The sequence below is a fragment of the Xenopus laevis genome, chromosome 1L, assembly GCF_017654675.1.
Source record: "Xenopus laevis strain J_2021 chromosome 1L, Xenopus_laevis_v10.1, whole genome shotgun sequence".
Taxonomy (NCBI): Eukaryota; Metazoa; Chordata; class Amphibia; order Anura; family Pipidae; genus Xenopus; species Xenopus laevis.
The window spans coordinates 207,221,495-207,245,118 of NC_054371.1; the positions used below are offsets into that span (position 1 = coordinate 207,221,495).

At 38.7% G+C, this 23,624-nt stretch overlaps 1 protein-coding gene across 2 annotated transcripts in view; it reads left to right on the top strand.

Moving 5' to 3' along the window:
* The window catches only part of LOC108718232 (cAMP-specific 3',5'-cyclic phosphodiesterase 4D), a 143,179-nt gene that overhangs the window by 2,592 nt on the left and 116,963 nt on the right, over positions 1–23,624 (top strand). The window contains exons 1-3 of one of the 2 annotated variants that reach the window (XM_041569245.1): positions 114–246; positions 16,404–16,595; positions 23,422–23,458. In XM_041569245.1, the coding sequence (XP_041425179.1) occupies positions 16,453–16,595; positions 23,422–23,458 (180 nt within the window). In that variant the 5' untranslated portion in view covers positions 114–246; positions 16,404–16,452. Of the gene's footprint in view, positions 1–113; positions 247–16,403; positions 16,596–23,421; positions 23,459–23,624 lie in introns of those variants that run through there. The other variant, XM_018265923.2, reaches the window with a different exon arrangement.

Here is a 23,624-nt window from a genome sequence, read left to right on the forward strand (position 1 = left end):
CTGAGAGGTGTGATGACTATAACTGGTCTGATATCAGGCGGCTCTGGAAAATGTCCACTCTCTCACCATTGATAGAACTGCCTGCCCTTCTCTCAGTGTCATCCAGCTCTGGGCCACATACGTACTAACAGCACAGGGATAAGATGTTCCGCAGAGACTGTGTAACTGTCCGCTAAACACAGGATCCTGTTTCAGAGGTCAGCGCTTGGGCTGCAGACGTTCCTCCTTTTGTAGTCAGGACAGAATGTAAGTGGTTTCACATTATGTTCATAAATGGACTCCCTCCCTCTACACAGGTGAGCTTTCCCTCCTATATACACATAAGCACTCCATCCCTATACACAGGCATACACATGTGTACTCCCTCTCTATACACAGGTGAGCTTTCCCTCCTATATACACATAAGCACTCCCTCCTTATACACAGACAAACACGTACACTCCGTCCCTTTACACAGGTGAGCTTTCCCTCCTATATACACATAAGCACTCCCTCCTTATACACAGACAAACACGTACACTCCATCCCTATACACAGGTGAGCTTTCCCTCCTATATACACATAAGCACTCCCTCCTTATACACAGGCATACTCGTAGGTACTACTTCCATATACCAGGCATACACATGGGAACTCCCTCCATATACCAGGCGTATGCATGAGCACTTCCATCCCTACAGAATTTGTAAATGGATGGCTCTAGTATGTTCAACATGAAAATCACATTTGTGGTTAATACGTTTTATACGAATGAACATGTGCATTGGTGATAGTCGTGATGGAAGAATTTCGGATGCTGGTCATTGGCTGGCAGAATGCTGGGAACTGGGGCTAAGAGTCAGAGGGCCAAAGGCTGGGTTAGTATTAGTAGGGTGTATGTTAGTATATGTCTGATATTCACCCTGCAGCTCTCCAGCATTCAATTACGTGTTTGATCAAATCATATGATAACCCAGTGCTGACAGTTATAGCTCCACAACATCTGCAGAGTAGCAGGTTAAACGTCATTATTTTAAATCGTACCCTTTTATTTCAGTGTATGTATTTATGGATAAACGTGGCCTGCTTTGCAGTGGATGGAAAAACGTCAGTGAAACCAACTGGAGCCGGGATATTGATTGGAAGCTTTTTATAGTGAATCCTAGACTTTCACTTCACCCTTGCCTAAACCTTAAACCCTAAAATGTTTCTAATGTAGTTAGTTAGCCAAAAATGTAATGTATAAAGGCTGGAGTGACTGGATGTCTAACATAATAGCCAGAACACTACTTCCTGCTTTGCAGATCTCTAACTCAGCGACTAACATGGGGCATAAATGTTCAGTGAGTTTGCAATTAATCCTCAGCATTCAGCTCAGATTCAAAAGCAACAGTTATGACCCATGTGCCCCTCTCAAGTCACTGATTGGTTACTACCTGGTTGTGTTCTGGCTATTATGTTAGACATGCAGTCACTCCAGCCTTTATACATTACATTTTTGGCTAACTAATTATATTAGAAACATTTTTTATTTTGCACAGCCTATCTATTTACCCAGTTTTTATTTTATACTGAATAATTTCTTTAAGGTCACAGAGGTAAATATTTGTTTTAGACACTGGCAGCTTGTGATAAGCAGTGATGTCACATCAGTGTAAAAATATTTTATTATAATAGATGAGTCATTTTGTAATTATACAAAATTACCTAGAAGGCCAGTAGGAAGTATTGGAAGCGGGAGCAGGTGTGAGGGAACATTTTTCTCCTCTATGTGAATACACCCAGGGAAATAGGGGAAATTTGAGACATGTTTTTTGGGGAGTGCTTCGCCCTACTTTTCCCACCTATTCACTCCATAATTTGCTCAGTTGCACTACGCTCCTACTATTCGTTTATTTTCAGGCCATGGATGTTAAATATGGAAATAAATTAAGGGAATCCATGCTGTACAGGGTGTCTTTATATTCCAGGTACTTTTTATAAGGGGGGATTTCTACCCAAAAACACTAACACAGGACCTACTAATAAACATGACTATGTATGATATAAATCACAGAGAATGAACACTATGTAGCCATCATAAGCTATTGCCCCTAATTGCTGCCCTAATTTAATAGATCACTCTCCAGTGCTCGTTGTTTTTATCCTTTATAATGCTGTTTTAATTACGTTATATAATTATGATTTTTATATAGATTTAGGAGAGCGCAAACTATTGGTACCTTTACTTTCCCTTGTTATTGAGTTTTTATTTACGCTAGGAGAACCAATCCTGTATCTATTGGGCTGTTTCAGTTAACCTGACAGGCGATAGGTCAATAAGAATTCATTGAGTAGTAATATATATATATTGTATATTATGTGTTTGTATGTGTGTTTGTGTGTGTGTGTGTGTATATATACATATAATATATATTTACTTATTTATATCTATATACTACTATATACACAGATCAATCGAATAATAAGTCATCTCTGGGTGGTTATTTTTTTTTTGGAAACTTGGTTGCATTTCAAGCAATTGCAAGTACCTAGGAATGTACAAATGGGAGCAAGCCTTGCCAAGCCAATGCAATCTGTCAAGTGATGTATAAACAGGGGGAAATCCAGCAGGCTCGGTACCATATGAGGACATTGGGAGTGTGTGAGACAAGGCAGCAGCCTATTTCATGGGGTTGTGCCCTTGGTCCCCTTCCATCTGACAGTTCTGCTGCTATGATCTCCTCAGCTGCCGTTTCATTCTAAATCAAGGGAAAGACAAGTCCTCTGGTGTTTTGTCAGAGGATTTTGTGGTTTCATCCCAAAAAGAGTTGAAGATAGAAGCAGGAAAACTCAGAAACAGCAGCTGAGGGGCCTCCCAAGCACAAGGACATGCTGTTTAATAGACCATCCATAGATTGTTTCTTAAAGGAAAACGATACCCCCCGAACAATGTAGGTCTCTATAAAAAGATATTGCATAAAACAGCTTGTGGTAAAACCCTGCTTCATGTAAATAAACCATTTTCATAATAATAAACATTTTTTAGTAATATGTGCTGTCGGTTAATCCTAAATAGATAATTGCCATTTTAAAAAATAAGGGCGCCCCCTGCAATCCTATGATTCACGGTGCACACAAAAAAACCATACATGTTAGGTCACATGAGCCAATAAACAAACAGAGTTGTGTCTTTGCTTCCACACTTATTCCTGTTACAGTTAGAGCTGCAGTATTTCTGGTCATGTGATCTCTGAGGCAGCACAGAGACCATCACAAAATGGGGGTTCAAGGCAAGAGATGTAAAAGGTCAATATTTACTTAAATATATATTTTTGGTAAGAGTCTTTAACATGCCACTTAATTTGATATAAACTATCTGTTGCTTAAATATTCATTTTAGGTGTAAAGTTTTCCTTTAACTTTTTATTATAGCCACGCTCCTCACATCTTGTATCTACCAGCACCACATGAGCTTATTCTGCAGGCCGGTACGCGGCTTGCTCTATTTTTACAGAGCTGTCATTCAATCTTTACAGGTATGGGATCTCTTATCTGGAATCCCGTTATTCAGAAAGCTGCGTATTACAGGAGGGCCAATGTCCATAGACTCAATTTTAAGCAAATACTCCTTTTTCTTTGTAATAATTAAACAGTACCATAATGGGAACTAAACTGCATGAAATCCATATTGGTGGCAATCCTATGGTGTTTAATGTTTTAATGATTTTTAGCAGACTTAATCCAAACTACTGAAAGATCACTTATCCAGAAAACCCCATGTTTGAAGCATGCTGGATAATAGATAATAGATCCCATACTTGTTTTTGCACAGGTGTTTGCTGGGACATAAAAGCTTCCGCACTAGTAATACATCATCCCACACGACCCTCCCTCTCTCTCAACCTGAAAATAACTTGACCTGGTGTAATGCCTGACGTGTATGCCTGCACCCACCCTGCTCTGAAATTCAGTGTCGGACTGGCTCAACGGGAAACCGGGAAAAAACCCGGTGGGCCCCGACCCTTAATGGGCCCCCACCGGGCCAGACCCCTCTCCCGATCAGTTTGTTCAACAAGTTTGTTCCTGGACAGTAGTCCCGGTGGGCCCGGGCCCCCCAGTCCGATCCTGCTGACATCACTGAAGGTGGTGGGGCTGGCATGAGTATATAGAATAAATAAGCTTCTGGCAGAGTAAAGGAGGAGAAACAAGAGTATTGCAGACAGCGTGGCACTCTAAACACCATTCAGTCCACCACCCAACAAAAACTTCTAAAGTGTTGCGCCAGCCTGACCGCACAGGTTGTCTCTTTAAGTAGTTCTAAAATGTGTAACAAAGTTATCTAGGGAGAAATGCTACAAAATGAAACAAAGTTATCTAGGGAGAAGTGCTACAATGTGTAACATACTCTTCTAGGGAGCAGTACTACAATTTGTAACATAGTTTTCTAAGAAGCAGTGTTGCAATGTGTAACACTCTTCTAGGAAGCAGTGCTACAATGTGTAACATAGTTATCTAGGGAGAAATGCTACAATGTGTAACATACTCATCTAGGGAGCAGTATTACAATTTGTAAGATAGTTTTCTAGGAATCAGTGTTGCAATGTGTAACATACTCATCTAGGAAGCAGTGCTACAATATGTAACATAGTTATCTAGGGAGCAGTGCTACAATGTTTAACAGACGCCTTCAGGGGCAGTGCTACAATGTGTAATATACTCATCTAGAGAGCAGTGCTACAGTGTGTAACATACTCCTATAGGGAGCACTGCTACAATGTGTAACATACTCACCCAGTTGACAGCGATACACTAAATAAATCAGGCAGAAGTGGTGTAATGGATGAAATACACTGCTAAGCAGTTGCGTTCCATTCTCTATATTGCGACCATGTTGTATGATCAGACAGTATACTAATATATAGATCACATTCATGCATATCAGCATTCCAGCCTTTACATACCAAAGTCACCATATCTTTGTATTACTTAAGGCAGAGCTTATGTCTTATTTCTAAAGTAAGAATCACTTAAATGAAGTAGGAGTAGGCACTTGATTCAGTGGTTCCCTTTGTTGTTCTTACTATTTTGTCTTTTGATTAAAACCAGTTTGTCACAATGAGCGTTTGCAGCTTTAAGAATCACACTGACATTTTTAAAATAATATGGCACTTTAGATTGGTTTTTACTGTGGCTTTACTGTTTGTATTGTGAGATCAGTAGGCAGCAGTATGCGTAGAATGGTCTTTATGAATGAGACAATTCAAGAAGGACTGGCCCATACTAATTAGCTGGATTGTATTTTAAGTTTCCCTTTAAGTGCTGTTTCTTGTACGCCTCAGGGCTCTAGTTTGATCTCCGTCACACTGCGTACAAAGCAAAATCAACGTGACCCTCTCATGGAATGGGTTTGTGAGCACAATTTCAAATAAAGAAGAACATTAAATTCTGTGTACATTTTAATATTAGGGGGCTCCTTGTTCATTCCAAGATTGCTGGCAAATATAGAATATATAGAATCCTACTGTATTGAAGCAAAAAAAAAAATAGGATTATGGTCTACTGCAAATCTAGAGCAAGGAATGGCAGATGTAGAGAGTGACCATGTACCATTTGATATCCAACCCAAATTATAAAACATGAAATCTGATTGCAAATTGTCTCAGAACATCACTCTCTACATCATACAAATGGTTAACTCAAAGGTTAACACCCCTTGGCAGTTGTTTCCCATCCCTACTGTATATGATCTGGCGGAGGATATGAAATTGAACATGAGTTGGATGATACATATTGGACGTAGTTGATCGGAGCTCTCCCATACTTTGGCCTGCCATCATTGAAGCAATACAGCCCGTCTGTTCCATAGTTTACACTTGAAGGGGATAAATATAATAAATGCAGCTGTCATAGTACATTTCTTAAAGGAGAACTAAAGCCTAAGTAAAGAAGTAGCTAGAAATGTTTATGTTTTGTGCTTCTGTAACAGCCCAAGGCAACCACAGCCCTTTAGCAGTAAAGATCTGTGTCTCCAAAGATGCCCCAGTAGCTCCCCATCTTCTTTTCTGCTGATTCACTGCACATGCTCTGTGCTGCTGTCACTTACTGAACTTAGGGTCCCACTCACAATATACAGTACATAGAATAGAAATATCACAATATAAGACTGATTAGTAAACAATACAGATAATTACTACATGGCAGCAAAGAAACCAGTGCAATTAGTAATAATAATATAATCATCCTTATAGCATCAGCTTATATTACAGACCAACCTCATTTTCTGCTGGATAATTAGTGACGAGCCCTAAGCTTAGCTTCTCAACAGCTGCTCAGAGCCCACTGAGCATGTGAGTGTCACAGACACTTTCCAAGATGGTGACCCCCTGTGACAAGTTTGAAGTCCTGGATCATTGCTGCTATTGACAAGCTGAAACTGTGGGCTGGTGCAATAAGTTCAGTATATAAATTATGGCATTTTTAGGGTTTAGTTCTCCTTTAAGGAGCCAATTGATGATCCTGTCTTACTGCAGATCAGTGTTCCCTCTTTGGTTCACACACATCTTGATGCCAGTGTTACATGATTCACTTCCACTACGGGGAGCCCCAAATTCCTTTGGTGCACTGAAAGCAAACAACACAAATGCCTGGGCTAGCCCTGCTTACTGTATGATGTCTGTGTTACTGGAATCATTGTAATATGCACAGGATGCAGAATGCTGAAATGTTTTCTTAACAACTATGGCACCAAACTCCAGGGCTTTGTATGCACAAGTCGTTTTGATTTTTTTCCTGTATGATCAAAGCAAAGAATTATTCTAAAGATCTAAAGTGGTTTTCTGTTGTAATAAAGCCATACCCAAGCACAGAACCAGTTCCCTCCTATGACAGAATTGGTGTTGAAAATGAAGGGGTTGTTCTCCTTTAAATTAACTTTTAGTATAATAAAAAGAGTGATATTCTGAAACAATTTTGCAATTGGTTTTCGTTTTTTAGTACCAGGTTTTTTGAGTTGTTTTTATTCAGCAGCTCTCCATCTTGCAATTTCAGTAATCTGGTTGCTAGTGTCCAATTAACCCTAGCAACCAAGCATTTATTTCAATAATTTACCGGAATATGAATAAGGAGAGACCCTAAATAGAAATATTACTACAGGTATGGGACCTGTTATCCAGAATGCTCAGGACCTGGAGTTTTCCGAATAATGGATCTTTCTGTAATTTTGATCTTCATACCTACTACAAGAAAATCATTTTGACATTTAATAAACCCAATAGGCTGGTTTTGCTTCCAATACAGATTAATTATATCTTAGTTTGGATCAAGTACAAAGTATTTGATATAATGGAGTCTATGGGCCTTTCCTTAATTCGGAGCTTTTGGATATCGGGTTTCCGGATAACGGATCCCATATCTGTTATAAAAAGTAGCAGTAACAGGGGCAGATTTACTAAGGGTCGAATATCGAGGGTTAATTAACCCTCGATATTCGACTAGGAACTAAAATCGTTCGACTTCGAATATCGAAGTCGAACGATTTAGCGCTAATCGTACGATCGTACGATCGAAGGATTATTCGTTCGATCGAACGATTAAATCCTTCGAATCGAACGATTCGAAGGATTTTAATCCAACGATCGAAGGAATATCCTTCGATCAAAAAAGCACAGGCAAGCCTATGGGGACCTTCCCCATAGGCTAACATTGAGTTCGGTAGCTTTTAGCTGCCGAACTAGGGGGTCGAAGTTTTTCTTAAAGAGACAGTACTTCGATTATCGAATGGTCGAATAGTCGAACGATTTTTAGTTCGAATCGTTCGATTCGTAGTCGAAGTCGTAGTCGAAGGTCGAACTAGCCCATTTGATGGTCGAAGTAGCCAAAAAAACACTTCGAAATTCGAAGTTTTTTTAATTCGAATCCTTCACTCGAGCTTTGTAAATCTGCCCCTAAATGTTTAGCCTTACAAAGCATTTGTTTTTTTTAGATGGAGGCAGTGACCCCTATTTGAAAGCTGGAAAGATTTAGAAGAAGGAGGCAAAAAATTCAAAAACTATAACACAGAAAAAATTAAATAAAAAAAAATTGCTGCCATTCTATAACATACAAAGTTCACTTTAAGGGGAGCCATCCCTTTAATGGGTAGCCAACTTTAATTTTTTTTAAAAAAATTCGTTCGTATACATAAAAAAAAAACAGCAAGACAAATTAACCTTTAAAATTGCAAAGCCTTTATTAAGAAATAACTTTACCGAAACTCCGCTTCCGCTCCTCTTCAGAAAAAGCAACAGGGTGACGATCCATCGTGCGGCGCTCAATTACTCCTCCCTGGCTATCTCCTATAAGGAAGGCAGGGAGGAGAAATAGAGCATTGCACGATGGATCGATCGGTAAGTTATTTCTTATAAAGACTTTGCGATTTTAACGTTTAATTTGTCTTGGTGGGTTTTTTTTTTCGATGTATACTAACAATTTTTTTTTTTTTTTTTTTAAATGTTGATGTTACTGGTCCTTTAAAGGCTAGCAGAGCAAACCAAAAGCCCAGAACATGACCAGACGATTACATACAAACTGGCACCATTTATTGCATGAAAGGAGAGTAGATATTCTTTCTCTGTCCATAGCACTGAGCTGTTACGTACTAATGAATATTTTGCAAGCTGGAGACAAAGAGATATTGTACACAAACCCGCTGGTTTCATAACTCGCACTGCTTTATATCTGTGTCAATGGCATTAGTGCCTGGAACAAGCACAAGAATTACGTTAAACTCGTCTATTTGCCTATGGTTAGACAAACAGTTTAGAATAGTTTTTTGTGGCTCTTATGGCCAAGGCGATGTTTAAGAATTACTGCCGTCTCCATGATGGTTGGGTGACTCAATGATGCCTGCGTCCAAAGGCAAACAACCATCTCATTGTGTGTCATTGTGTGTCTTTCTGCAATTTATGAACAATGTGTCTCTTTGTGTCATATCTGGGCAACTGCTAAAGCACAGGAAACAACTTTGTACCTGAATTGCCCTTGTGTCGCGCTTACCTGTCACTGTTTAGTTGGCTTGTCAGTAATTCAGTGATGGGCTGCGTTATTTTCATACTACATCTGTCTACATTTTATGGTAATTGTTATGGGAAAACCCAAATTGCTGGCATAGTATTAGGGTTAGAATAACCATCATATTATTCTACTTATTCATTGCTATCCAATATCCAAATCCTTGTCGGCATGAGACAACTCCCACTTGGCAGCTGGTTTACTGTAAGGGATATTATAGCACAAAATGATGGTTATAGTAGATGAATAGGAGGCTTGTGGCCAGCCAGACTAGGACAATGGCAGCCTTGGCAAAACTGCAAGGTACAGTAAACTATTGACCCCTTCATAAACCAAGACAGGTTAGAGTGGAGAATTTATATATTTATTAATATTCCCTATTTCCTTTAATATTTTTCACTTTGACTTATGTTTTTGTAAGACCAGCGCTTTTGTAAGGGGACCCCAATAAACTTGTGGAATCTGCTTTGTGCCCCAACATTTGGCTTGTAATTTATATACTGGGGCTCATTTCGGGTGGTGATTAGTTGGCAAGCGACAAATCTTTGCTACTGCAGCGACTAATCCCCCTGAAATGCCTTCCTGTGGGCAAGAATGCGAATTGGGATGGCATATGCTATGCTTCGTTTTTCGAAGTCGCCTGAAGTTTCCTTGTGAGGCAACTTTGGGTGACTTCGGAAAAACCAAATAGATACATATGCCATCTTGCTGGCGATTCATATTCTTGCTGGCCGGAAGGCATTTCAGAGAGATTAGTCGCTGCAGTAACGAAGATTTGTCACTTGGCGACTAATCTCCCTGTGTGCCACCACCCTTATAAACATTGGACACATTTGCACATGGGCAATAACCCATAGCAACCAATCAGTGACTGGCTTTTTTTTTCAGCCAGCTGCAGGTTGAGCAATGAAAACAAACATTTGATCGGTTGCCATGGGTTATTGCCAAGGTGCAAATTTGCCCAATGTTTATAAATGAGCCCCACTATGTTTTATTGTAGGAACAAAATTCAATTTGTGAAAGGTATAAACTATACACAGTAAGAATACCCCAATTTTGAGTCCTGAACTATAGGTTAAGAAGAGCTGCATTAGACACAATCTAATGGAGAATAAAACCTGATGCCAGGGTTACAGTTATCATTGTTGCTTGGTCTCTTATAGAGGTTCAGCCTTGGGGAGGAATAATCTGGGGTTGATATTGGGGTATGTTTGGATGCCTATGAGTAAATGCCCCAGCAGGCATGGAACGCCTTTTGTCCGAATAAATATTTTTTTACTTTTACTAATTCGGTATATATCATTTTTTTGAAGAATCTCACATTTGAGCTTTGCTGTGTGTTTGGATGCGCCAAGCACAATACATAGAGGAAAGCTGAATTTACCAACCATAAATTGTATTTAAATAGATATACAAAATTTTATAAAAGTTACATTGGTTAATATGGGTTACTAGACCTTACACAATCTTTGTGACTTTTATATTCAGAAATGTTTGTATTGTTTCACTTGGATCTGAAGTGTACACAAGGTTTGTTGGCAGGTGAACAGTAAAAGCTACGTGATGATTGGTTACTATGGGTTACTAGACCTTGTGCAAGATTTCCTCAGGCAGCTTTTACTGGTCACCTGCCAACATCTGACTGGTTGTTAATAAACCTTGTGGATGTTTCAGAGCCAAAAGATGCAATACAATATTTAGGAGTGGCCCACACCTTTAGGAAATTGTATACACAGGGCTTCTAGGATAACCTTTGTTTTCAGCTTATCAGCCAGGGATTGTAGAATTGGCAAAAGCACCAGGTTGGATCAGTTTAAAGGACCATTAAAGTTAAAAGGTTCATGTAATTCTGGATCTTTGAGTGATTTGATAATCTCTTGTAGCCAGTTGAATTTCGTGCAATCACACCAGGTTTTGGTAAAATGAATATGTATGGATCATTAACATAGGGGTTTGGTTGGAATATATACACTAAACTGAAAATATTAGGGGCAGATTTATCATAGTGTGAAATTATGTCAATAATAATGACGTCAATTACGTCAATTTTGACGCCTGTGTGCCTATTTTGGCCAAATGCATTAAAGTCAATGGGCGTCTGAATAATTTTGACGCGCGACAATGTTTATGCGCTTGACTATTCTGACGCGAGCCCAAATTTTTGCAGCACTTTCCCAAATTTATTCGCCGGCGGGGAAATACACCACGAATTTGCGCCTGGCGAATTTATTTGGCCATCACTATTCACCATTAAATAAATGCTATGTATCATCACTATTCACCATTAAATAAATACTACGTATCTAAAATCCCACAGGTATGAATGGAGAAGTTTATCTGTGTTAAGCTCTGATATGAGAGAGAGAGAGAGAGAGAGAGAGAGAGCTTACCACAGATAAACTTCTCCATTCGCTATTTTATCAAATGGTGAATAGTGATGGGTGAAAAAATTCACCAGGAGCAAAATATATAGAGAGAGAGCGCCTATTGGAAAAGGATTTTTTCGCACGTTTTCCCGTTGAGTGCGGTACTATGTTACTTTATATATACAGGATCATTCTGGATAAGAAACATTTCATACGACGGGTCTACAGAGAGCCACTGATTACAGTTGATCCCTGTTTATCACCATGGTCAAAAACAAAGTTTTACCAAAAAATGAGGGACCCCATGTATAGCAGGGCACCACATATAGGAAATGTAGGGGATGCTGGATAATAGCCCTTGTTGTTTTGTCTGCACAAAGGGATATAGCACTACGGGAAGGCATTTTTCACTGAACTGTGAATCTTGTTGAAAGGCCAGTTCTAGAGATTTGTTAAGGGGGTTCTTCACCTTTGAGTCAACATTTAGCAGAGAGTCATATTCTGAGATAATTTGCATTTGGTTCTAATTTTTGTATTACCTGTGTTTTTTGAGTTATTTTGCTTTTTATTCAGTAGATCTCCAGTTTGCAATTTCGGCAATCCAGTTGCTATGTACAAATTACCCTAGTAACCATGAATTGATTTGAATGGTATAATAGGAGAGGGCCTGAATAGAAAGACGAGTAATAAAAAGTAGCTAGTGTATAACAATAAGTTAGTATCTATACAGAGCATTTGTTTTCTGAAGGGGTCGGGGACCCCCATTTGAAAGCTGGAAAGAGTCAGAAGAAGAAGGCAAATAATTTAAAAACTTTAGAAAATAAATAATGAAGAGCAATTGATTAGAATTGGCCATTCTATAACATACTAAAACATTAACTTAAAGGTGAACCATCCCTTTATTGGAAAGTGATGAAGCTGATGGCTCACACAGTATTTTCATAGCCAACATCTTGGCTTGGTGTGGTCAAAATTCCGCTATCACTAAGGGATAACCTGGGGGAAGATTTCCTCATTACCAACAACCCTGGCATTTACCTTGGCAGAGTTTCACTCCTGTTGACAGTGTTGGGAAGGCAAATAGATTGCTTCTGCTCGGTTATTTGATACAGATATGATGAAGCGGGGGTCAAGGATCAGTTTGCCACTGATGGACATTAAAACAGGAGCAGCTTATAGTGGAGTAAAAGGGAAACTTACCCTACTGGCATTGTATAGCTATAGATATGGGATCTGTTATCCAGAAACCCGTTATCCAGAAAGCTATGAATTACAGAAAAGCCATCTCCCATCTTGATCCGAAATAAGATATAATTATTCCTTATTGGAGGGATAACCAGCCGATTGGGATTTTCTAATAGACGCAAGGTATGGAGATTCCAAATTATGGAAAGATCCGTTATCCACAGGTCCCGAGCATTCTGGATGGTCCCATACCTGTATAAATAAATTGTGCAAACTGCATACAGAAATGCATTTTATAAATAACTGTAAAAGACCCACCAGTCCCTTACTAATCTCTGAGTCTCTTGTCTTTATTCAGCTGAATGAGTCTCAGGTCTAACCTAGCATTAGGGGGCAGGTTACTGGCCATGCATATGGCAGCCCAATAGACAGTATAGCTTACTCAAGGGACATTTGTGGCATTTATCCCTGACAATTATTGTTTTATTTTGCTAAGAACACCCAGCAGGTGCTTGACGCAGAATATTTGGTAAAATAAATTTTTACTCTATTCATCAGGATGTGATCTTCCGTATATATTGCTCTTGCAACAGACTTCTAATTCCTGGTGTCTGTTCTTGACTCAGGCTGTTATGGAGGAGCGGTGCTAGTATGACTGCGGGAAGTAAACATTTCCTGTGACCCCGTGGGGCATTATCCATTGATCCCGAAAGGAAATCCCGCTTATCAAATGATACAATATGTTGGATTCCTGCCAGTTATTACTATTATCCATAACACTCTTTTCCTATGTAGAATACCTCACCTGTTTGGGCTAATTGTCTCTACTTACTCTCCCTGTGTACTGAAACCTTCATATTCGAATAAGCTATTGGAATGCAGTATTTTAATGCTTATTATTTAGTATTAAGTGCAACGGTAGAAAAACACAGCACACTATTTTCACTTTGCACAAAATACTAGTCTAGTAAATGAGCCCTAACATATTTTGTGCTCTGAAAATTCATTCTGTGAATGAAAATATGCCGGTGACCACATTGTCAGCGCAGAATCCTTTCTATGAATACAAAAATGGATTCTTAGCAACAAAATACATGTTTGTATTGACAAAAAAATTCATTTTGCAACCTAAAACTATCTTTCATTTTCAGTAGACAGATTTTATTCTGTGGCTATAGAATTCATGCAGGCAAAGTTATGAGGTTTACAAAACTGTCAATGCCCCCAAGGAGTTACCTGTTTGCAAGCCTTTCCCCCCTAACTCCCGTCACTATCTGCCATTCTCCCATTTTTTTTTAATTTCCCCATCTGAGCTATAATTGGGAATGCACAGTGAGTATTCATTTCCGTGGAAGACCCTGTACACACCTGCTGTAAGCATTTTGTGATGTCAGCGGGGCTTTGTGCTCATGCGCATGAGTCATTGGGGCAAATTTACTTACCTCCGAAATTGCTCCAATGGCAGCTTCGCTGACATCGCAACACTTCGGCAGGCGTAGATTCGCCAGGACAACTCTAATTCACGAAAATCCGAAGTTGCGTCCAGGGTTCCGAACACTTGTTATGCTAGCGATGCCTAATTAGCATACGGCGGGAAGTTAAAGTACAATGGATTTATATGTTGCAGTAACTACATTACACTACACAAGGCCAGGGAAGCCGTAGTCACTTCGCCCTTTAGTAAATTTGCCCCATTGGCTCCTCCCAGGTGCCACACCCACTTTCTCCCAGTCTTTAGTGACTGTAAATTGATGCCTCTGAGTTTATAATATGCTTATGTATACTGAATGCTTTTTGTTTGGAAAAAAATACATTCTTTAATTGTAAATTGTTTTTTGTGACCACAAAAGTAACTTTGTCAACACAATGTAAATAATAGATTTTGAGTCTATAAAAGGTATTCTACATGTCAAAATGTACTGAGTACAAGCAGTTGCCTCACGTGTAGGTACTGCGCCTAAATATAGTGACACTGATACAAGATTAAAATGAACTTGATGCCAACTTCTTCCATTCTCTTGTTTTATCACAGTTCTATTCCCAAGCAACACAACCTCTGATACCAAGCTCTTTGGCTGCACAAAAATGTTATCAGATTAGATTCTGATAACATTTTCTCCTGTATTAGGACTGAACTACACAACAGGCTTAGGTCACATACATTTCTGTTACCCATGTTTGTAACTTTGTTTGTAGTTACCCCTCTCCCACAAAATGGTACATTTCTACTTGAGACATTTTGTGGGGTGCTAAAAAAAAAGTACAAACTGTATTTCAAAATGTTTTAATTTGCCCATAATTCCACAACCCTATTTTAAATCCCGTGATTCTAAATCTGCAGTTACATAGGAGATTAGTGAAGTTTTGGGGAGGATTTCCCCCAAACAAAAAATTCCTTTCTTCTTCAATTCTTTTTGGAATGGAAAATTCCAGTGTTCTGTAAATCTACTAAAAATACATATATGTAGAAGAAGATACATGTAGAATATTAACAACACGTGCTTTATGAATCGGGCACACGCCTTACGAAATAAGTGACTAATATTATTAGTATGATTATAATTTTTTTTGGTTCTGGGTTTTCCAGAAAAGATGTTCTACATTACAGCTAGATGATGGCTACACAAACTAGATTTTTTATGGGGCGGAGTGCATGAAGGCTGAATACCATTTGTGGTTTGGAAATGATAATGCATGAATACACATTACACAAACAAAATGCTTCTAGTTCCCCTTTAAGGGGGATGCATGAGCAATAGCTCAATAAAATGTAATTTATTTAATTTTTCTCTGAATTGGGAGAATATTGACTTTTTATACTGTGCTCCCACCTGAAAATACAGTTGGGCCCTATTTAAAAACGCTGCCTTTTCTCAGAGGAAACCGTCTCTCACACTTGGCTTGGTGTATATATATATATATATATTTAAATATGCACGTGGCAAAAAACAAGTCTGGGGTTGTCTAACATTGTGCAAGTGACAGTGGTATTTCCAGTTTTGGGATAGTAGTAAGATTAATGAGTATTCTGGGCAGGATTTATTTTGTGCCACTTGGGTAATAACCTCTACAGGCAGGTTGTAGTAATGCTCTCTAATGAACGCAGAAGTTTTATTGCTTAAAGGAACAGTAACACCAAAAAATGAAAGTGTTTTAAAGTAATGAAAATATAATATGTTGTGCTACACTGGTACAACTGGTGTGTTTGCTTCATGAAATCTACTATAGTTTATGTAAACAAGCTGCTGTGTAGCCATGGGGGCAGCCATTCAAAGCTGAAAAAGGAGAAAAGGCTCAGGATACACAACAGATTAGCTCTGTAGTATACAATGGGATTCTTCTACACTTATCTGTTATCTACTGTGTATCCTGTGCTTGAATGGCTGCCTCCATGGCTACACAGCAGTTTGTTTATATAAACTATAGTTGTGTTTCTGAATCAAACCCACCAGTTTTACCAGTGGAGGACAACAGTACATTATATTGTCATTCTTTTAAAATACTTATATACTAATACATATGTTGGTGTTACTGTTTCTTTAATATAGACAATTCTATGATCTTATTATATAATAGTTATACCACTGTCATGATTCAGCAGTAACCATCGTTTAACCCCTTCTTACCTGGTCACCTGCAGTAATAGTCCTGGTCACCCACTGTTAGTAATCTACACCCACATCCTTACTCGCTGCAGTGAAGTGCATAGAAATATCACCCAAAATCCCCTGAAACAACCAAGCAGTGAGCTCAGTGACTATGGGCTAGAGTTTATTAAGTGGTCATGGTTGTTGTCACCCTTGTATTTACTTTTCTCTCTCTCTCTCTCTCTCTTGTTTCAGCTTTGATGTGGACAATGGCACCACATCGGGACGGAGTCCCCTGGATCCCATGACAAGCCCGGGATCAGGGCTGATTCTTCAAGCCAACTTTGTCCACAGTCAACGAAGGGAATCCTTCTTGTACAGGTCAGACAGTGACTATGAACTGTCTCCAAAGTCCATGTCCAGGAACTCCTCCATTGCTAGTGATATGTAAGTATCTAATCCCACTGCACACCCTACTTGCTCACATTGATGATTCTAAGGCAAAGCCAAAGTTTTAGGGTCAACCAAGGCCAGGTATTGGATTCACCAGTTTCTATAGCCAATAGGATTATACTCTGTATTTAAACATTTACCCCACTACACAATCCTGTTGAATGTGCAATCCTTGCAATCCTGCACTTCCCCTAGGAATACACTTCTGCCTCCATTCTAGGCAATTTCTTAATATGCTGCATGTTAGACCTTTAGTGCTCTGGCATTTGCATCAGGGATCTTCTTTGATGACCCCATAACTGTTTTTGCATCAAGGGAGTAAATACTGGGCAAATAGAGGGTGTGTTAGAGAATGCACTAATGAGACCCATCATTAACCTTTAAATTAACTTTTAGTATGTTATAGAGTGTGATATTCTTATACAATTTGCTACTGTTTTTTTTTTTTAATTATTGTGGGTTTTTTTGCAGCTGCTCTCCAATATGGAACTTTAGCAGCTATCTGGTTGCTAGGGTCCAAATTACCCTAGCAACCAGGCAGTGGTTTGAATGAGTGACAGGAATAGGAATAGGAGAGGTTTTGAATATAAAGATAAGTAGTAAAATCCCATTTAAAAGCTGAAAGGAGTCAGAAGAGGAAAGCAAATAATTAAAAAAGAATAAAAAAATTAAGACCAACAGAAAAGTTGCTAAGAAAACTTTTGCATAGAATTTGCATGTGGGACAAAGCAAACGATATTTTTTGACTCATGATTGTCCTAATTGTTGAGTTCATAAATGTAGTGTGGGACTATTAATTAGAGAAAAGCAAATAATTAAAAAACAATGAAAAATTAAGACCAAAATGCTAAGACAAAAAAATGTTGTCTTGATTATCCTAATTGGGGAGTTCATAAATGCAGTGGTGGCTAATAATAAAGGAACATCATTCCTAGTAATCAGTCTTGGTGGAACATGTGCTGGAAAAGATAAGAGCTACAGAATGTGTCACCATTACTATTAATACAATAAGTGGTGCCATTCCTCCTGCTTGTCCCCTGATAATATTGGCTTGAATGTGTGATCAGTGCCATATACCAGCACATCACACATCACAGGAGTCTAACCACATTTATTAGTGTATTTACCCTGCAAAGGAGTGGTTATTTTCAAGAGAAGTGGTTTAATGCACACAGACAAGTCAAATCTGAATAAACTGCCAGGGCAACCCCTAACCAGGAGGTGTAATTGACAACTGTCTTGTTGGACAACAAATCCCATCATCCTCCGTGGCCACTTCTCAGCTGCTGGTGCCTGTGAAGCTTTTATACCCAAGCAGGTATCCATTGGGTTTTATCCAATAGGCTGACGATATGGTCAAGAATGGACAATTAGGCAGTCAGTGTTTAAAACGGGAAACCTTCTGATTGGCTGCCTCTATCATGGGTATGGAAATCAGAGGCAAACGGCAGAATACCTGCTAACAAGTGCTTTATTGTGCGTCCACACAACATGTTTCGGGCAGCAAAAAGGCCCTTTTTCAAGTGTGTACAAGTCACAGTGAAAAGTTGCTTTAAAGAGCCACACAGGAAGTCCCACCTCTTAATTAATCAATCAATATATCACATTTAACCCTTAAAACAATTTTTTACAATTGGCTCTTAACAATGTCACCAATGCTTATCTAGATATATAACATATAAAAAAATGTTGTAAAATCCATAGAAAAAGTTAAACGTTAAAAGATCATGTAATTGTGAAGAATACATATAAATATAATAGCCTCCAAGTCCATCCATCGTGTCGCAATGGTGTTAAAAAATTGTGCATTGTGTTCCAGGCAATTCCCAGTGATGTGATAAAATCAACCTGTATATACAATAAAAACAGTAAAAATAAACACCTGAAGGAACTGCTCACAAAAGAGCCTACCTATAGAGTACCTTATTATAACTACCCTTTTCATATTACATTGTTTCAAGTTGCTGAAATTTACCAATAAGTCTTACCCTTTAGACATTTCCTAAAGTCGCTGCTCGCTACTATGTATTCTAAGTCAGGGCAGTAATCAGTATCTGTGAAAGAAAGAGGTACATGTATCAATCATTTAGTTACAAATAGGGAGATAAGCTCCAATAGTCATTCAAGCCCAAAGGGGCCATTGTATTCATTTTTTTAATCCAGTATGCCTCTCGTTGTCCCAGTATTTTTTTCCTATCCCCTCCTCTTTTTGGCTGGACTATATTTTCAAGAACCAGCCATCTGAGTTGGCTTAAATTGTGGCCTTGGTTATGGAAATGTCTGGAGACGGGTGTGTCAGTAGCTGTATCCATTTTAAAGTTTCTGATGTTATTCCTATGCTCTTTAATTCGCATCTTCACTGATCTAATAGTTTTTTTTTTTAATAGTGATTGGCTGCCTCTAAGTTACTAGTCCTTAGTAAAGTTTATCATTGCTTTATGAAGTCTCCGGGAACCATAGGTGCAGCTTTACATATTCTTATAAGAAACATAATTTTTTGCCAGTCAGTGTTAATCATTGGCATAAATAAAGAATAGGAAGTTGCTCTGAGCCACCTATAATAAGACTGTTGGCAAACTCATAATTACAGTACCGATATCATAATACAGGAATATTTAATGCATCCGCCTCTCCTGATGTTTAGACACAGGATTACTTCAGCTTCACCTCTCTATTAAAATGCAGCCAACTTTCTACTTATTAAAATGCAGCCAACTTTCAAAAGGAAAAACATTATAGTTATGAATATCTTTAATAGTTCCCCCTGTTCTCCCATATCACAGGGTGTAATTCCTTTAAGCAATGCTATCATTAACTGATGAGCAATAGCAACCCTTAGGGAGCACAAGTAGACATAGAATTCTCAGTATCATGCGCCAACATGTGATTGGCATCTGTCCAGACCCTAGAACCCGGGGACTGGGAAAGGGGCATTTTCTGTGGGGACTGACATTCCCGTCTTTCAACAGATCTTCTTTTGGAAATTTAATGATGACAAATGACACTCTTCCATAATTCTAAATGTAAAAATGGATGATTTAATTATGAATTTAGAGAGGAAAAGACCATAGCAGTCAATGTTTGGTAGCTAGGGTAATTTGGACCCTAGCAACCAGATTGCTAAAATTGGAGAGCTACTGAATTAAATGCAAAATAACTCAAAAGCCACAAATAATAAAAAATGAAATCCAATTGCAAATTGTCTCAGAATATCACTCTCTACATTATATGAAAAGTTAACTCAAAGGTGAACAATCCTTTAAAGGGCATGTAAATGCAAAAAAAAATAAAATCCCATTTTTACTTTCTTTAATGAAAAAGAAACCTATCTCCAATATACTTTAATTAAAAAATGTGTACCGTTTTTATAAGAAACCTGACTGTATGCAGTGAAATTCTCCCTTCATTTACTGCTGTGGATAGGAATTGTCAGACGGTCCCTAACTGTTGAGCAGGGAAACAATCATACTTATGAACAGCAGGGGGAGCCCCCCCTTACTTCCCAGCCATGCAGAACTCAAGCAGCTTTGTTTATGACGATCCCTAAGCAGCCCAGACCACACTGAGCATGTGTCTTAGTCTTGAAAAGATGTATAACAAAGTTACAAGATGGTGACCCCCTGTAGCCAACTTTGAAAGCATAAATTATTTGTTTGATTAGGCTTGTGGTGCAGTAAGTTCATGTTTAGTTTACAAAATACAGCATTTCTAGCCTTATTCTAGTTTAGACTTTGCATGCCCTTTAAAGGACTAAGCAGTGACAAATGTGTGTAGCCTCTTGAGATGGCATCACCATATTTAATTTACACTGGTGGATTTTTTACTCCTTTTGGCCTAATGGAGTAAGTCGTTGGATCTTCCATTAGGAGGCCCACACATGCACAAACATGGACTGAATTATCTGAAGATTGCTGCTGTGTGTGCCCAGTAAAACAAATGTTAATTTTGGGTAGATAGTATTAAGAATAAAAGCCACTCCAACTCACATTTCATAATAAAGCAGGAGCCTTGAATCATTTTTGGATCTGCTGTTTGTTTACGTGCGGCCACTGAACTGGAACATTCCAGCTGTAAGGCATTTGCCTCTCCGGTTACTACGCACTAAATATAATGCTGCATGCCAGGCATTACCAAGCAGCAGACGTGCAGCAGCCAGTACGTGGGGCACATAAGATAAGACAATGTGTACTCCTCTGTATGGGGAGAAGTAGAGACACCTACAGGGTTGAGAGGTAATGGTGCAAGTAGAGTTCCCAGTGCAAAATCTAGACATGTCTGCCTAACTCCAGTGCACAAAATCACCCCCAGCTTCTTCATCAAACCCTGAATTGTGTGTTGTATTTTGGCAATGCATTCCTCTTGGTATATTATCTGAGCACAGAGCATCCCAGGAATCAAGCTCCTACAACCAACCACCCCTGAAGAAAGATATTGTTAGCTATTGGCCACAGAAGTGCAGCCATGGGGTCACATTCTGGGAATTATGATTCATGCCACTAAAGGTCTGTTCTGCTCATATTGTGCACTTAGAAACAGGTTTCTGATACAAAAATGATGCAAGTGGAATCTCCTTCATGATGGATGTTGTACTGTTCCTGTAGGGGTACAGATGCATCTGCATGGGGGCTTAACCCAGAAAACATCTGTATAGAGACAGCAAAGCAATCAGTGCACAAAGAGTAACAATCTCAGACTGAACAAACAGCGCAGGTTACATTGGGCAGTTGGACACCCCTAAAACAAACACTGGAATGGGGTGACCTTGCTATTGCATATAGCAGGAAAATGTGTCCTGGGAGTGAAAGTGTAGCTGTAGTTGGAGAGACTCTGATGGGTATGACAATTGTAACCAGGAATTGCATGTAAATAATAAGACTATTATAGGTCTTTATGTAAAAGAACACACCTCAATTCATACATATACAATTTGGCCAAACGTATATGGACGCCTCATCTACAGTAATTCTTGTATTCGGCTCTTATTGACCATTCTGTGCTTTATACTTTGGCTTCCTACTTTGCAGCAACTGTTTCAGCAGGATAATAACCCTGTGTATTGTGTAAGGTCCATACTAAACTGTTTTGAAGAGATGGGAGTGGAAGAACTTACCTATACGCAAAGGAAGAATTGGAAAGCTAATAGCCCGTTTGCCCAACATGAGTGGCCCACCTCAAATTGTTGCTGAAAGTAAGCAAACGCCAGCAACAAAGTGAGAGATGACCAGCTTCATACTGACAGCCTTCCAGTGGGAAGTGAGTTCCAGTATGAGAACTGGACCACTGGAATAGATTGTTGGCTTGCCTGTTCCTTCCAGAACACTATAGCTTCCAGGGCCAGACAGCAATATCCTTTAAACAGATAAACCATTCCCTGTTTAGTAACATCTCCCTTGCAGCTTTCATGTCCAACTGGGGAGAAATGAAAGGCAAAATTCACCTTTTGAAACTTTTCTTTGATCATTCTACCACAACGGTGAAATATTTATTTATTTTGAAAATATTTTATTTGATTTTCATGTTAAACAAGCGATAACAGTATAACAAAAAATATTTTGCAGATGAAGACAGACATGCTGAAATCGATACAATGGCATAGTATTATTATATAGACTACATACCATTTAAAGAGACTGACAACAATTAACTGAAATTACAACGGTGAAATAAATATAAGACCACCCAAGACATCTAGAATTTCTGTGTCATATGATACTGTCCCTTTAACAGTACAGCTGGATTGTTTTCCACTGTCGGAGACGCGGGGTTCTGATTCACTAATCTAAATGGCATTTTTTATTTCAGTAAATAGAACTGAACCAGTAAAGTTTCCCATAGATCAAAGTCATAAATAAACCAAATAAAATGGTACAGATGGCGATGGGTTTATGGGAAAAAATGATGGAAATTCAAGATTTCAGCCTTGTAGTTACTTTTATGCGAATTTAGTTTTGTTTTCCAAACATGTTGGCCAGTCATGGGAGAGTTTTTTTCCTTTTCCCTGCAAAATATTTAAGGGGTTTACTTTTCAATAAAAACCTGACTCCACTGGAATTAAATACAGACTGGTTCCCATCTCCAGGGGCCAATGTCCGTGCAGTAGTAATGACATTAGCAGGGATATGTGTATAAGAATGCAGTTATAAATAGCCAATGTGCTGAATACTCTTATTTGGGTATATTATATGGAATGTGAATATTCCCATCTGCAGATGATATTCCTATAATACACCAGAAATGGAAATACAGACAGTTCTACTGTAAAATAATATCATTATATTCACCTCTTGGTGATGTCAGAGAGATTTCATTGCATCATTTTTATGTTCAGATTTAGAAATGACAAATGTCACTTTGTAAAGAAATGTGACACAGTTAGGGAACATGGGCGTCCTCATAAAACTCTCAATTATTGGACTTAAAGGGCCCGCCCCTCATTTATCTGTCTACTTACAATGCTTGCAACCAGGTAGAGCCCCAGGCAAACTCCCTCCTTGTTCAGACTGAACTGCAAAAGCTTCAGTTACTGATTTGAGAAGCATCTCCTGACTTTTTTCTACTCAGTTGTATTACAGGCATCATAATATTAACCAATAATGTCATGTACATGAAAAGAAAACAATAATGTAAATTGCAAGCATTGGTGGGTGGTATATGTCTCCTTTCAAGACTGCATAAAAAATAATAGTTATGTGATGGCAGTGTCCCTTTAAAATGATTCTAAGGAATATGTTGCATCCAGTCTTTTCCCCGTTTTCAAGGGCCACTTCCTTCCTCCATAACGAACTATTGTGATGATGTTCTCGTATCTTGTGTTTTGCAGACATGGAGATGACTTGATTGTAACACCATTTGCTCAGGTACGTACTCAACATGCAATCGAGTATTTTGTGGTATGTAATAAAGGAGGGTCCACAAGGTGGTGCTATACTACAGTTTTCAGTATCACCAATAATGGGAAGTGCAGGGGACCTTTTAGATTTATAAGCTGCAAAATTCCCAGCTGGACAACCATAGTGTATTATA